Genomic DNA, 12,078 nt, shown 5'->3' with positions numbered 1-12,078 from the left:
TTTGGAAGAAATCTCTGAAAACAGATTTAGGAATTTTTTTACCAGCTCCACTCATTATTTCTAGCACGTAACTCCGTATTGACGCTATAGGTGTACCACGCTTGACAGGTACCTGATCTGGTGTAACCTATGGAGCACATATCGTCACATGCTAAACGTATTCCACGAGCGGATAAACCACACGCGAATATCCCGTTACTGAAATCAATAATTAAGGGGGGGGATGGGTAACGATTTGAGCCTCATGAAGAAATACAAGTCCGCAGTATTTACTCACACAAAGAGCTACAAAGCTATCAGATCTTGTCACGGTATGCCTGCTTATTGAGCCATTCAGGTGGTATTCTCCAATACACGTTCGCTTGTTTACACAACTTGCAAGCTGCAGATTGTTCTACAGATTGTTTTGCAGATTGTTCTGCAGATCGCTCTGTACGATCGTATTGCTAGGTCGCTGCACGTCGTATACTGAACGATGAACGACAGATATCCGGCACAGAAATCTGGAAAGCCAGAGCGTGTCGGGAGAAGGGCGTCGGCGTGAAAAGTTTCTATAAATCAGGGCCACCTGCCGCTTTTTACTCACCCTTTTTTTCCCTCTTCTTCCCCATAATTCAACTTTGTTACTTTTCGCTCAACGCTACTAGTCCCAGATGTCTAATAACTACACCCCAGCATTGGCTACCAAGACTTTCCAACAGGACAAGGAACTCTCCAAGTCCTACCATGGTGACTCCGCTGCCAAGCGTGGTGGTGCGCTCGCGTGGCTCTCTAAGAGGAAGGGTGACACCCAGGACTTTGTTGTTTCTGAGTACATGAAAAACTGGAAGGATGTCAAGGACGAAAACGAGCGTTTGGACAACTACAAGGACCTCACCGCCCACTACTACAACTTGGTCACCGACTTTTACGAGTATGGTTGGGGCTCCTCGTTCCACTTCTCCCGTTACTACAAGGGTGAAGCCTTCAGACAGGCCACTGCTAGACACGAGCACTACCTCGCTGCTAAGATGGGCATCGACGAGAACATGAAGGTGTTGGACGTTGGCTGCGGTGTCGGTGGTCCAGGAAGAGAGATTTGCCGTTTCACCGACTGCCAGATCGTCGGGTTGAACAACAACGATTACCAGATTGAACGTGCCAACCACTACGCTCAAAAGTACAAGTTGGACCACAAGTTGTCCTACGTCAAGGGTGACTTCATGCAGATGGATTTCGAGCCTGAAACCTTCGACGCTGTTTACGCCATCGAGGCTACTGTCCACGCGCCAGTCTTGGAAGGTGTCTACGGTGAAATCTACAAGGTTTTGAAGCCGGGTGGTGTTTTCGGTGTCTACGAGTGGGTCATGACTGACAAGTACGACGAAAACAACCCAGAACACCGCAAGATTTCCTACGGTATCGAGGTCGGTGACGGTATTCCAAAGATGTACAAAAACGAGGTTGCCAAGCAGGCGTTCCTCAATGTCGGCTTCGATATCGAGTATGAAAAGGACTTGGCCGATGTGAACGATGAAATCCCATGGTACTACCCATTGGCGGGTGAATGGAAGCACGTCCAGTCTCTCGGTGATGCCTACACCATCTTCAGAACCTCCTGGTTGGGGAGAAGAGTCACCACTGGCGCCGTTGGCCTCTTGGAAAAGTTGGGTATCGCTCCAAAGGGTTCCGTGCAAGTCACCGAAGCCTTAGAAGACGCCGCCATTAACTTGGTTGAGGGTGGTAAGCAGCAGTTGTTCACTCCAATGATGTTGTACATTGTCAGAAAGCCACTTGACGCTGGTGCCGAGGCCTCCGCCAAGTCTGCCAAGGCCGTTGAACAGGCTATGAAGGCTGCCGCGAAGCACTAAATACCCTCCCTGTATAATAGCAAAATAATATCGAATAATAGTTATATCCCTGTAGATTTACATAATAAATGGTGGATTGGACGGGCCTTATGCAAATGGCACTGAAGTAGCATATATATAACTTACCGCACACGCGGCCCTTTACCAGTCGCAACCAACGCACAGTCAGTTCTTTAACTATACCGGTCTTCCTGAGTGGCTATCTCAAACCTTAGGTTTTGACCGAAAACAGTAGACGGGCGGAACAATGTAACACCCCTGACCAAAAGAACTGTACGTAGAGATGATAACATATAATTGTTTGCGCGTAGATACAAGTTGAATAGATATCCCCACAACCTGCTCCTAAAATCTGACTTTGAGCAACTAACCAATGTCCTCAAACATTCCCTAGGTAACAAGCCATGACCACATATCAGCCCGTATAATATTATTGGCCCTGGGTTTACCTCCATAGTTACACATACACAACAACGTTGCTTACTACACTATTATAATTTCAATTTTTTTTGGGCGAACCAAATCTGACCCTCTTCAGTCTATACCCACGGGTAGAGCCTCATGGATCACCAATAAAAACCACACTAAAGCTCTATTGCCTTGGTCATTTGGTAGTGTTGGACCAGTCCGTACATCAAGTAGGTTTTACACACGAGCGTGTAGCCCAATTTCTCGTAGAACCCCAAGGCCACTTCTCGCGCGTTAAGTAGAATGAGAACCTTGGACAGCGCATACTTCTGCTTAGCCGCGTCCGCTGCGCACTTCTCCACGGCCTCCATGACCTTGCGTCCCAAACCTTGACCTCTCACGGTGTCGTCAGTAGCGACGTAGCGCACCTGATACGTTGGAGCTGCGGCAGAGGACTCTGGTGTCTCCTCAACTCTAGCGCATGCGACACACTCACGCGCTGCATCAAAGATCCCCACATGGACCACCGCGGCTTCCTTATCGGAGCGGTCTCTCTCGCTGCCCAACCGATCCTGCCACGGCTGACGAAGTACCGTGTAGCGGAGATTGTAGTACCTGTCCCAATGGTCATGCGAGAAAGTCGGGGTTAAGGCGGAGTGAACAACTGAATGGTATGGCGATGACACGCTGCTTTCTTTTGTCATATTTTGTGGTATACCGTGGAGGATTGACACAGGAGTCTAGGTTTGGAAGTTTTGAAGCTATGGTATTGTTGGCTAGGGTTGAGAGCTGCAGTTAAATTTCTGAGTCAGCATACGGACCCTACAGTCACTCTAGGCCGACTGTCATGCTACGGCATAAAAAAACATAGTACAAGGTCGTTTGGGCTTACTAAGCAGCAATTTTAGACTGCTACTCAGAAAGCAATTAATCGCCAGAAACACAGCGAGACATTTTCATGGAATGCGTTTTCCTATTTTTTTTTCTTGTTATGATTTGAGGGGTTTTTCGTGCTGGTTGGGAGTGTCGGCGCCTCTCTGGTTGCAGCTTATCCGGGGCACAACGTGGACTGGAAGGAAAGCGGAGAATGAATACTTTTGGGAGTCGTCTTTTGGAAACAACCGTACGAGGATTACTGAAGCTGATTACTACATGACTTGATGAATAGTAGATAGATATTTATAGTTGACTATAAGTTACGAGGTACAGAGAGTAGGGCCAATGCCAAGAAAGAACACTATAACAGTAAAGAGGTAGAAGGAGGTTCGGTAGTCACTAACGTGGAGGACTGCAAATTGCTGTTGGCAACATCTGAACCATCGCTACCGGGTGAGTTTAGAAGCCTAGCATATGCCAGTTGGGGCTGGAAGGCATGGCTCGAGAGACCAGCCGGGCACTTAGTCTTGCAAGACACAGTACACGGCGTACAACATACCAGGGAAGTAAAAGATTATACAGAGGATAATGTCGATCCACAATTCCTTTTCACAGCCGTACTTCATGAAGACGGCCAATGGAGGCAAGAAAACGGCTGAGGGGTTAGTACATATCCGTCGGAGGCAATTGCCGGAAACTCAGGCTTCACATACCAAGGATCAAGGCAACAATTTTTTCAGAGTTCATTTTGTAATATAGGGGCTGTGTGTGATTCTAAGGAGATGGTAGATAAAGAAGTAGAGGGAAGAGCACTTATTTATCCCAAAGATAACCGATGTGCATTCACTTCGTGTAACGCATTTCGCACCTGGTTGACAGATAGTTAGAGTGCACGGACAAAGGACAGGGGGCCGCTGGGGAGCGCCAAAGACGGTTTATACCGGAGTCACTGCCTGTTTGAAGCTGCTTGTTTTAGGTTTCCCTGGATAGGAATAGTCATGTTTTTGGGCCAGGTGATTGTACGTATAGCCCGGTAAACGGAAATTTTAGATCAGAATCAGACTAGTCTGTTTGCGTGACCTCTGTCAGAGTGGCATTTGATAACTTATTAAAGTTGATTTACCCGTCCGAGCTACAGTCTAGGTGGTTATGGTTTGAGAAGATAGTGTCAGGTTTTCTTCATATGTAGTTAGATGCCACGGAAAGTTCCATAATACAGTGCTTAGACCGACCAGATCATACAACGTTGGCATGTGACGCAAACGCTGGTATATATGAAACATTAGCAGCTAGTCCAGTTTTAGTTACAGGCTTTTAAATATTTCTGGTAACAAAGTAAATCTACCAAAATCTAACTTGGCAGGATTCAAGGCGAAAGCATAGATAAAATTCAACAAGTTATAGTAAGATGATGAACTGACACCAGCCCTGGAGACCGCCGGATTGTTAATAATTTGAAGTTAGGTCTCATAAACCTGCCTTTTCCCGTGTTTGCTAGTGCCTTCTTTTTTTAAAGTACGGGCTATTTTTACAGTTTCCCTTGAATGTATAAACCGACAGGCCATTTCTCTCAGATAGACGTAAGCGTAGATGTATATTATATGTACAGTAAAGTCGTCAGTCTCGACGCCAAAAAAACACGGCGAGGTTCATATTAGGATGCCAACGGCACTCAAATAAGAGATAAAGAGAGAAATCGGAATAGGCTCGACAGAAAAGGCATGGGGCATGATGAGTTCACAGCGAATATTCCGCCGCGCCAAACCCCATCACCAATCATACCCAAATAGTTCTTGGTGCATACGGCCCACTCATTATTTGCATATTGATTACAAGTCTGGAACCAACATCTCCATCATTGGAGACTGGATGAAGAAAACACCGGCGGCGAACAAGCCGGTGTGGACGGCAATAGTGTACATTGGGGACTCCTTGAACTTTTGGAAAGCGGACTTTGGAGTTTGCGGCTGTCTTGGAATTCTGTTCATCGTGTTAGTTGTGTTATGAGGCTTGGGTGGCAGACTTTCGGTAGGAAGCAATGGCTTGTTTTATGTCGGCGTGAGATGAAAAGTTGAGGTTCGAAAAGCGGCACATTGATGGCGTTACCCGGAAAAAAAGTCGTGTGGATGCATAAACTGAGCTCTGAGGGTAGTCTTAGAGAGTAGATTAACGAATACGGCGAACTTGCAATTTAACCAAAGAGCCGCCCAAAGTCCGATATTTCTCGTAAAAATAGGATACATATCCAACTAAAGGTGGCCTTCCTTATATCTCAACTAGAGTAATGTTTACGTAGCCTGTCGCATGGCGTGGGAAACCTCCAGACTACACCGCACCACACATACTTTAGCCACCGATACCCAAGCTTATTAATCTACAAGCCCGCATCACAAGTATTAAATAAAATCATCGACTTTTAATAGACAACCAGCGCCATATCAATGGTAAACTATCGCTCGAGCCATCATGCACGCGTAATCTCCAGCATGCAGCGTAAACTCATATCCTACCATTTTTTTATCGTGAAAAAAACCGTTGATAAATCGATGCGATGATAACCTAGTTTGCGCGAGTCATTACCCCTTCCTGCCGTTTCGTGTTTTCCTGAAATCTATCAGCATGTACAGAACTGTTGCCCGCACCTCCAGCAAAGCTGTCTTCCAGAGAAGCATCTACATAATCCCATCCATCCCGATGGTGGAGTCGTTCAAGGCGAGCGGTATCAAGGGCCTCTACTCTGCCCAGGGACTCCAGAACGCATGGTTCGAACCAGCAGACAAGTACACCACCAACTTGAACGCGCTAATTTCGCACGAGGAATCATCGGACTTTTTGAAGACCTTCCCAGCATTGAGCACCATTACCAGCCAATTTGCAAAGAACGCTAATGAGCTTGCCGTTTACAATAACGCAACCTACTTGACGAACCTCCAGTTCTGCATGGAAGCGTTGAATGAAACCAGAGTTCTCAACGTCGACCATAGCACACTCGTGTCTAAGCCAAACGCTGGTGCCTTGTTGAAGTCAAACAACGGCACCTATACCAACACGCCGATAGAGAACGGCGACTTGCACGAGTGGATCGTTGAATCGTTCGGCTCTCTTGAGGAATTTAGAACCTTGTTGCTTAACCAAGCCCACGCCATCAAGGGTGATGGGTTCACATGGTTGGTTGCCAACAATGCGTCTGGCGACGCCAAGAGAATGGATTTGGAGAACTTGTTTGTGGTCAACACCTACAACGCTGGTGTTCCGGACGACAATGTGCGCGGTGGCCAAATGAACAAGTTGGCCGACCAACAGAAGGAAACTAAGCCACAGCAGGAGGATATCAAGAGCATCGACGAGGAGGCTTTGGACCGCGCCATGGAGACCATTGGGACCGTGGAGTCCGTTTACGCAAAGGTAAATCAGGGTAAGACCAACTACGTGCCTATTTTGTGTCTCAATGCGTCGCCAAAGGCATATTTGGCCGACTACGGTGTGTTCGGCAAGCGCCAGTACTTGGACAACGTCTGGGAGTGCATCGACTGGGAGGTGGTTGAGAGAAGAGCCCCTTCCAGAGAGAAAAGAAGCTCGTCCTACATCTAAGTAGGCGGCTCATACAACGGTATGCCTGTATATACAACATGATAATTTCGCATAAATCTCGGTAGTATGGGCTAAAACAAGGGGCACGAAACCGACCTTGTTCCATATCCATGTGGCTTGGTTTAGCCAATAGGAATCAGGGCCGTAGCAGAGGAACGGCGAAAACGATTTCTGATTCTAAAAGCACCATTTAACGCCAATTACCATTTGATTACAGTGCTTGCACAATCAAGGCTATATCTTCTTCATCGTAGTTATTGATTCCAGTGAAACTTTTTTTTTGCAAACTTCACGGACTCTGAGACTATTTCCTTTGCATATGTAGGAGGTATCCTCACCAGAGAGTTTAACTACGGTTCCGTCAACGTTAAGGTCCGATCTGATCTAGTTTCTTGGTTTCGTACTACTTGATCGATTTAGGGCTGTCACATTTATATACTGTATACTTGGTGACCAAGCATGTATTAACGGGGGGTTTATATCAGTAGCCATACGTCTACGTTACTGGCCCTGAAAGACTTCACCAATATCTGGCACCTGCGATTTCTGTAATCAGCTCACAACTATAATGTACTACATATCAGAGTACCTATAATGTAGGTACCCTTTTAGCTTAAAAAATTAGGCGTTTATTCATATGAAGGCAAATTAGAAAATAGGCGAGAGTTTCACTCAGAAATCGTCGGGATGGAGGGTATAAGTATTGTGAATTCGAACGCGGGCCCGAGCTTAGATATTACAACGGCTCCGTTTATGCACTTCCAGGTTCGTTGTGTACGAGATATCGTGAAATATCGACTCATTGTAGCTAATTATATAACTGCCGCTCAGAGCACACACTAACCACCAAGTCATCCAGTACAATACTAAAATAGATATCCTACCCGCCAGGTAGAGATATACCACGATAACAAGGTCGTATGACTTTGGCTCACGCCAATTCGTTGAGCTAGAAAAATAAATACCAGCCTATAATTTTCATTTGCATGGCACTGGAACACATATAGTATATAAGCCCAGCAATATTGAAGGATTGTTCCATGGTAATCCAAAAACGATCAAGTATTTAGGAGCTTATGCATTAGATCAAATCCTGGGAACCCTTCTGCTGCCAGAAAAAACCAAGAGCTTCTACTGCTGTCATCTGCACCGAAGTGATACAAAATATGCCGGAAAAATATCCCAAAAAAGCAATTTTCCAGTTCACGCCCGTCACCCCACGGCGTGTACCCAACAAGGAGACGCATCATAACTGACAAAGAGAGGAACGATGCTAACTCCAAACTTGCGCTACCTTACATTAATCTATATGCAGGAGTCAACAACTGAGCTACGAAATACAATGGAGTCCATGCTACAAGTATTGCTCACAAGTGACGTGATAGACCCGTTTTCAAAACTCTATTTTCACTTTTGGTTGGGGCCGCAGTTGGTAACTTGCCCTCCCGGTGCGGCTGCGCTGTCCGCGCACGGGCCCTCCAGCCACGAACGCCTCTCACGTACTCCCCTCCGTGTGCGTCTTGCTTACCCGTAGGCACACGACCCCGGGCGAATTAGTAATCCAAATTTCTTTTTTTTCTCTGCATACCAATTTGCCACATTTTTGATTAACGACCACGGAGACAAATTGGTTTAGACTTAGGCTTTTTCGAAATCACAACAATTCCTTCTTACCAACGTCTCATCTTCCTCGTAACAACAAACTAATTCTTGGCCGTTACCGTCCTACCCTTCAAACAATACTCTACATTAACATTGCTCGTTATCTACCCGAAACAACCCCCTAAACCCTTAACGCTCCAAACCCTTAGCCCTTCCGTAGTACAATGTCAGAAGAAGATTACGACCACTCGCCCGATTTCTTGGACGATCACGAGAATGGTACCAAGCCCGGCCGCAAGCCGATCCTCACGGAGCCAAAGAACAAACGAACGGCGCAGAACCGTGCCGCCCAGAGAGCGTTCAGAGAGCGCAAGGAACGCAAGTTGAAGGAACTAGAGGACACAGTGGACCTCTTGGAGAGCGAAAAGATCGCTGCCGTCACGGAATCGGAGTTTTTGAAGAAGCAGGTCGAGATGTTGATGTCGGAGCTCAATCGCTACAGAAACGACGGCCCCGAAGTGAGTCCACTCACCCCGGGTATTTTGGGCGTCCATGCCGGCAAAACACCGGCTCCGCCACAAGAGTTCGCCTTCGAGTTCCCATGGTCCCTCAAGGCGCAGCAGGTTGCGGAGTCTGTGAGCACGAGTAGCCGCAGCGACGGCGACAAGACGGGTTCCACATCGATTTCCTCGTACTCCTCGCCCGATGACGTTGCCGACCGCCGCTCTTCCAACACGTCCCATCTGCAAGGCGCCAAGTACAAGCAACAGGAGCAGACATTTGACTTCAACCAGAACTTTGACGAACAGGTGAACGGGTTCTGCGGGCAGTTGAACACTGCCTGTGGGACTAAGGAGAACCCTATTCCCCAGAGTTGTGGGAGCCAAGTCTCCAAGCTGTCTTTCTCGTATGGGTCGCCTTCAGTTCCGCCAAGCCTGGTCACGGTCTCCTCTCGTCTTTCCAAAATGGACATGCCCTTCTCTAACATGATAAACGGAACCTTCTCGCCTCCTGAGGGATCAGGCACTTTATCGCAGATCAATGAGAATTCTAACTCGCTCAGCTTGGATGACCCGTTGCTCGCGTCGTTCCTCAATGACGCCACGTCCGGATTCCCTAGTGTCAGCTACGACACCTCGTTGAATATCTTTGATGACATCACAGGCGGTAACGATCCATTGGCCAACTTGGTGTCAGAGGAGAGTGCATACGATCCGTTGGGTATGTCTCGTTTCACCACCCAGTTCATGTCTCCTCCGGTGGGCGTACTCACGCCGCCAGGCTTGCCGTTCAGCAACCCAGCCCAAGTGAGTACACCACCTACCGAGGCTGTCAAAGTTGAGGTGGGTACTCCATTCGAGTCATATCTCGATATGGACCATAACGAAATAGTGCCGTCCAAGGACGATCAACTCATGAAGTGTTCAGAAATATGGGATAGAATCACCTCGCATCCAAAATACACCGAGTTGGATATCGATGGGTTGTGTTACGAGTTGAAGAATAAGGCCAAGTGTTCCGAAAAGGGTGCGGTGGTTGACCACGACGACGTGCAAAAGATCTTAGATCGTGCTGTCGCCTCGGCAGTTTCTGCGAAAGAGGAGGACCAGGGTAATGTGTGGTAGCCCGTCCTTGTTTACGTTATGATTGCTATGCCATTTTTCTGGGGGTCTCCATGTTCTTGTATTTAATCTAATTTTTGGTTTTTTATGTACTGCCAATACTATGCTGCAAAAAGTTATAAAGGTAGATGGGGGCAATGCTGAAGGTGTGACCAGGCGACATTGGCGAAGAACGGAGTATACGGGAGAGCAAGCAATGTTTAGATTGCATCCCGGTATACTGAAACTCGGAAGGATCCAAACATGAACTTAGAGGTCTGGCTGGTATACGCATACACTGTTTTGTCAACTCTGGCGTAACTGACAACTTCGAGGAATTGTGTTTGGATAAACATGACACTGAAGTAGCCATAGCATGCACTTAATTATCCGATGCCACTTGGCCATATCAATCGGACGGATATTACTGATTGCTCGCATGGCATTAGGAATATCTGGAATTGTATCTCGTGTTTGGTATTGTGTACCTATTTCGTCTTGGTTGTGAGTTAAGCCGGAGAAACGAAAAACGTTCGTCGTTGGTTACCTCGTCAATTGTGTCTCTTTTTATGTCTTTATCGTTCCTTTGGCCTTCAGGTAGGGTGAGCCCAAGGAAATGGGCTTGGTAATTGGGCCCACTTTCATGACGTATGTCTATGGCACCCCGTACCGTATATGTTATACGCTTTCAAAGTGCATTGTGGAGAGTTATTCTGGCTCCTTATGAGTAAGAGGCTGAGATCACGTAGGGTTTGCTGGTATGCTGAATTCCACCTTTTAGAGAGGGGGGGTCAATCAAGATTTTCTGATATGATACAGTTCTTCCCGGGTGCTTTTTATAAAAGGAGTAGATTATATCTTTTGTTTGAATTTAGGGCGACTAGCGTATGTATTGAGTCGCCATATGCCGATTATTAAACTGTTCAATAAACTCGTCGTAGTAAACCTACTTTCTCTATTCAATCGGTCGTATCTTTTAATAAATCAAGAACCATTCCAACAATAATTATTTTTCCTTAAAGACAAACATCTACGGGTTCCATAAGTTTATTTTCTCCTGGAAACTGGATTCAAAATTCAACATGCCCTATTGTGCCGCGATTGGCATTGGGTTGTCGCTAGCCTGACCACATTGAACCAGATCAAACCAACTTATCTAGTCCCTATGCTCCTATATATGCCTGTAAATTAATTGGATAAACCTAGAGGAGAGCTAAATGATTGTTTACAGCCTATACAAACTATTGAGCCATACCTTAGGCTTTCTCACCCTTTATTTTTCCGCTTGCCCCTCCACCCACCTTTAACATTCTTCCTTCCGTCACCGACTGTACTCCCTTGAGATATTCATTGCTAACAGAGACTAAACGTTCTTAAACCCAGTATAATCACCACGTGCGTATACAGTGATATCTAGGATCGAATTCCTCCACTTACAGTCTACATCACTCATATGATACTTCATTGTATTACCTATCTCCTACTCACTTTCAAACTCTTGACTCTTCTCAATAAGCTGCTGCCGGCACCTTCGATCACATTGTCGCTCTCGGCACCGGAGTTTCTCTGTGCGGCCTCGCCGGATGACGAGTTCTTCCTCAACCGCTGGCTCAAGCTCTTCTTGCGGCCTAAACCACCCTCATGGAAGGATGGCTCCTCGAACTGTGTCTTGCGTGGGGCAGGCGCACCCTCAAGGAATGTCAGCGAACCCAAGCCGTAGGTGGTGTCGCCATGGATCGGCTCGGCTTTGAGCGTGGAGTCGAAACTGGTGATCTGGCTATTGTACTGCTTCTTCAACGCATTATACTGCTGTAAAGTGTCCACAGACTCGTTGGACTGGCCAATCGGGGCTCTTTGGAGCGGGCCATCCTCCGCGAAGTTTGTTTGCCCAAACATACGGTCCATGGTCTGGCTCTTTGCCTCTGCCTCGTTCGAAGCGTTGGCAAAGCCCATCCCCTTGATCGACGAATTAGGCCCGTCCACAGGGAAAGCATTCACCGGAGCCAACTTGCCGGCCTTCTTGTTGCGGTGGGGCGTACAGGCGTCAAAAGGCCCATCATGGTGGAAAGAATGGAACCCGGTGACATCAAGTTTATCGATGGTGTCAATGTTCTTCGGCTTCTCCAATGGCGGCTTCTTATCCTTGGACG

General features: G+C 47.0%; 8 protein-coding genes across 8 annotated transcripts; 4 read left to right on the top strand and 4 right to left on the bottom strand.

Moving 5' to 3' along the window:
- Positions 1-653: 653 nt before the first annotated feature.
- ERG6 (sterol 24-C-methyltransferase) lies at positions 654-1,850 on the top strand (the record flags this gene model as incomplete). The annotated part of the gene is made up of 1 exon (XM_019130367.1): positions 654-1,850. One exon carries the CDS (start codon positions 654-656, stop codon positions 1,848-1,850), a length of 1,197 nt encoding a protein of 398 aa, XP_018986374.1.
- Positions 1,851-2,434: 584 nt separating this feature from the next.
- BABINDRAFT_6890 (GNAT family N-acetyltransferase) lies at positions 2,435-2,962 on the bottom strand (the record flags this gene model as incomplete). Its single annotated transcript, XM_019132527.1, has 1 exon — positions 2,435-2,962. One exon carries the CDS (start codon positions 2,960-2,962, stop codon positions 2,435-2,437), a length of 528 nt encoding a protein of 175 aa, XP_018986373.1.
- A 574-nt stretch (positions 2,963-3,536) lies between these two features.
- On the bottom strand, positions 3,537-3,914 carry BABINDRAFT_160462 (uncharacterized protein). The gene is made up of 2 exons (XM_019128244.1): positions 3,848-3,914; positions 3,537-3,789 (listed from the first exon to the last, which is right to left on the bottom strand). Exons 1-2 carry the CDS (start codon positions 3,879-3,881, stop codon positions 3,656-3,658), a joined length of 168 nt encoding a protein of 55 aa, XP_018986372.1. The 5' UTR covers positions 3,882-3,914; the 3' UTR covers positions 3,537-3,655.
- Positions 3,915-4,502: 588 nt separating this feature from the next.
- TOM6 (Tom6p) lies at positions 4,503-5,135 on the bottom strand. The gene has a single exon (XM_019128243.1). The coding sequence runs from the start codon at positions 5,120-5,122 to the stop codon at positions 4,964-4,966; it is 159 nt and encodes a 52-aa protein (XP_018986371.1). The 5' UTR covers positions 5,123-5,135; the 3' UTR covers positions 4,503-4,963.
- A 645-nt stretch (positions 5,136-5,780) lies between these two features.
- Positions 5,781-6,990, top strand: BABINDRAFT_160459 (mitochondrial 37S ribosomal protein mS43). Its single transcript, XM_019128242.1, has one exon. The coding sequence runs from the start codon at positions 5,829-5,831 to the stop codon at positions 6,723-6,725; it is 897 nt and encodes a 298-aa protein (XP_018986370.1). The 5' UTR covers positions 5,781-5,828; the 3' UTR covers positions 6,726-6,990.
- A 359-nt stretch (positions 6,991-7,349) lies between these two features.
- BABINDRAFT_160458 (uncharacterized protein) lies at positions 7,350-7,782 on the top strand. Its single transcript, XM_019128241.1, has one exon. The coding sequence runs from the start codon at positions 7,413-7,415 to the stop codon at positions 7,566-7,568; it is 156 nt and encodes a 51-aa protein (XP_018986369.1). The 5' UTR covers positions 7,350-7,412; the 3' UTR covers positions 7,569-7,782.
- A 769-nt stretch (positions 7,783-8,551) lies between these two features.
- On the top strand, positions 8,552-10,452 carry CAP1 (DNA-binding transcription factor; the record flags this gene model as incomplete). Its single annotated transcript, XM_019131176.1, has 2 exons — positions 8,552-9,214; positions 9,344-10,452. 2 exons carry the CDS (start codon positions 8,552-8,554, stop codon positions 9,950-9,952), a joined length of 1,272 nt encoding a protein of 423 aa, XP_018986368.1. The 3' UTR covers positions 9,953-10,452.
- Positions 10,453-11,401: 949 nt separating this feature from the next.
- BABINDRAFT_33713 (uncharacterized protein) lies at positions 11,402-12,019 on the bottom strand (the record flags this gene model as incomplete). The annotated part of the gene is made up of 1 exon (XM_019131646.1): positions 11,402-12,019. A coding segment is annotated over one exon (618 nt), but the record flags the coding sequence as incomplete, so codon positions are not given.
- Positions 12,020-12,078: the final 59 nt, after the last annotated feature.

The sequence above is a fragment of the Babjeviella inositovora genome (genome assembly GCF_001661335.1).
Source record: "Babjeviella inositovora NRRL Y-12698 unplaced genomic scaffold BABINscaffold_3, whole genome shotgun sequence".
Taxonomy (NCBI): domain Eukaryota; kingdom Fungi; phylum Ascomycota; class Pichiomycetes; order Serinales; genus Babjeviella; species Babjeviella inositovora.
Note: the sequence above shows the minus strand (reverse complement) of the source record. Positions and strands in the feature narration are given on the sequence as shown.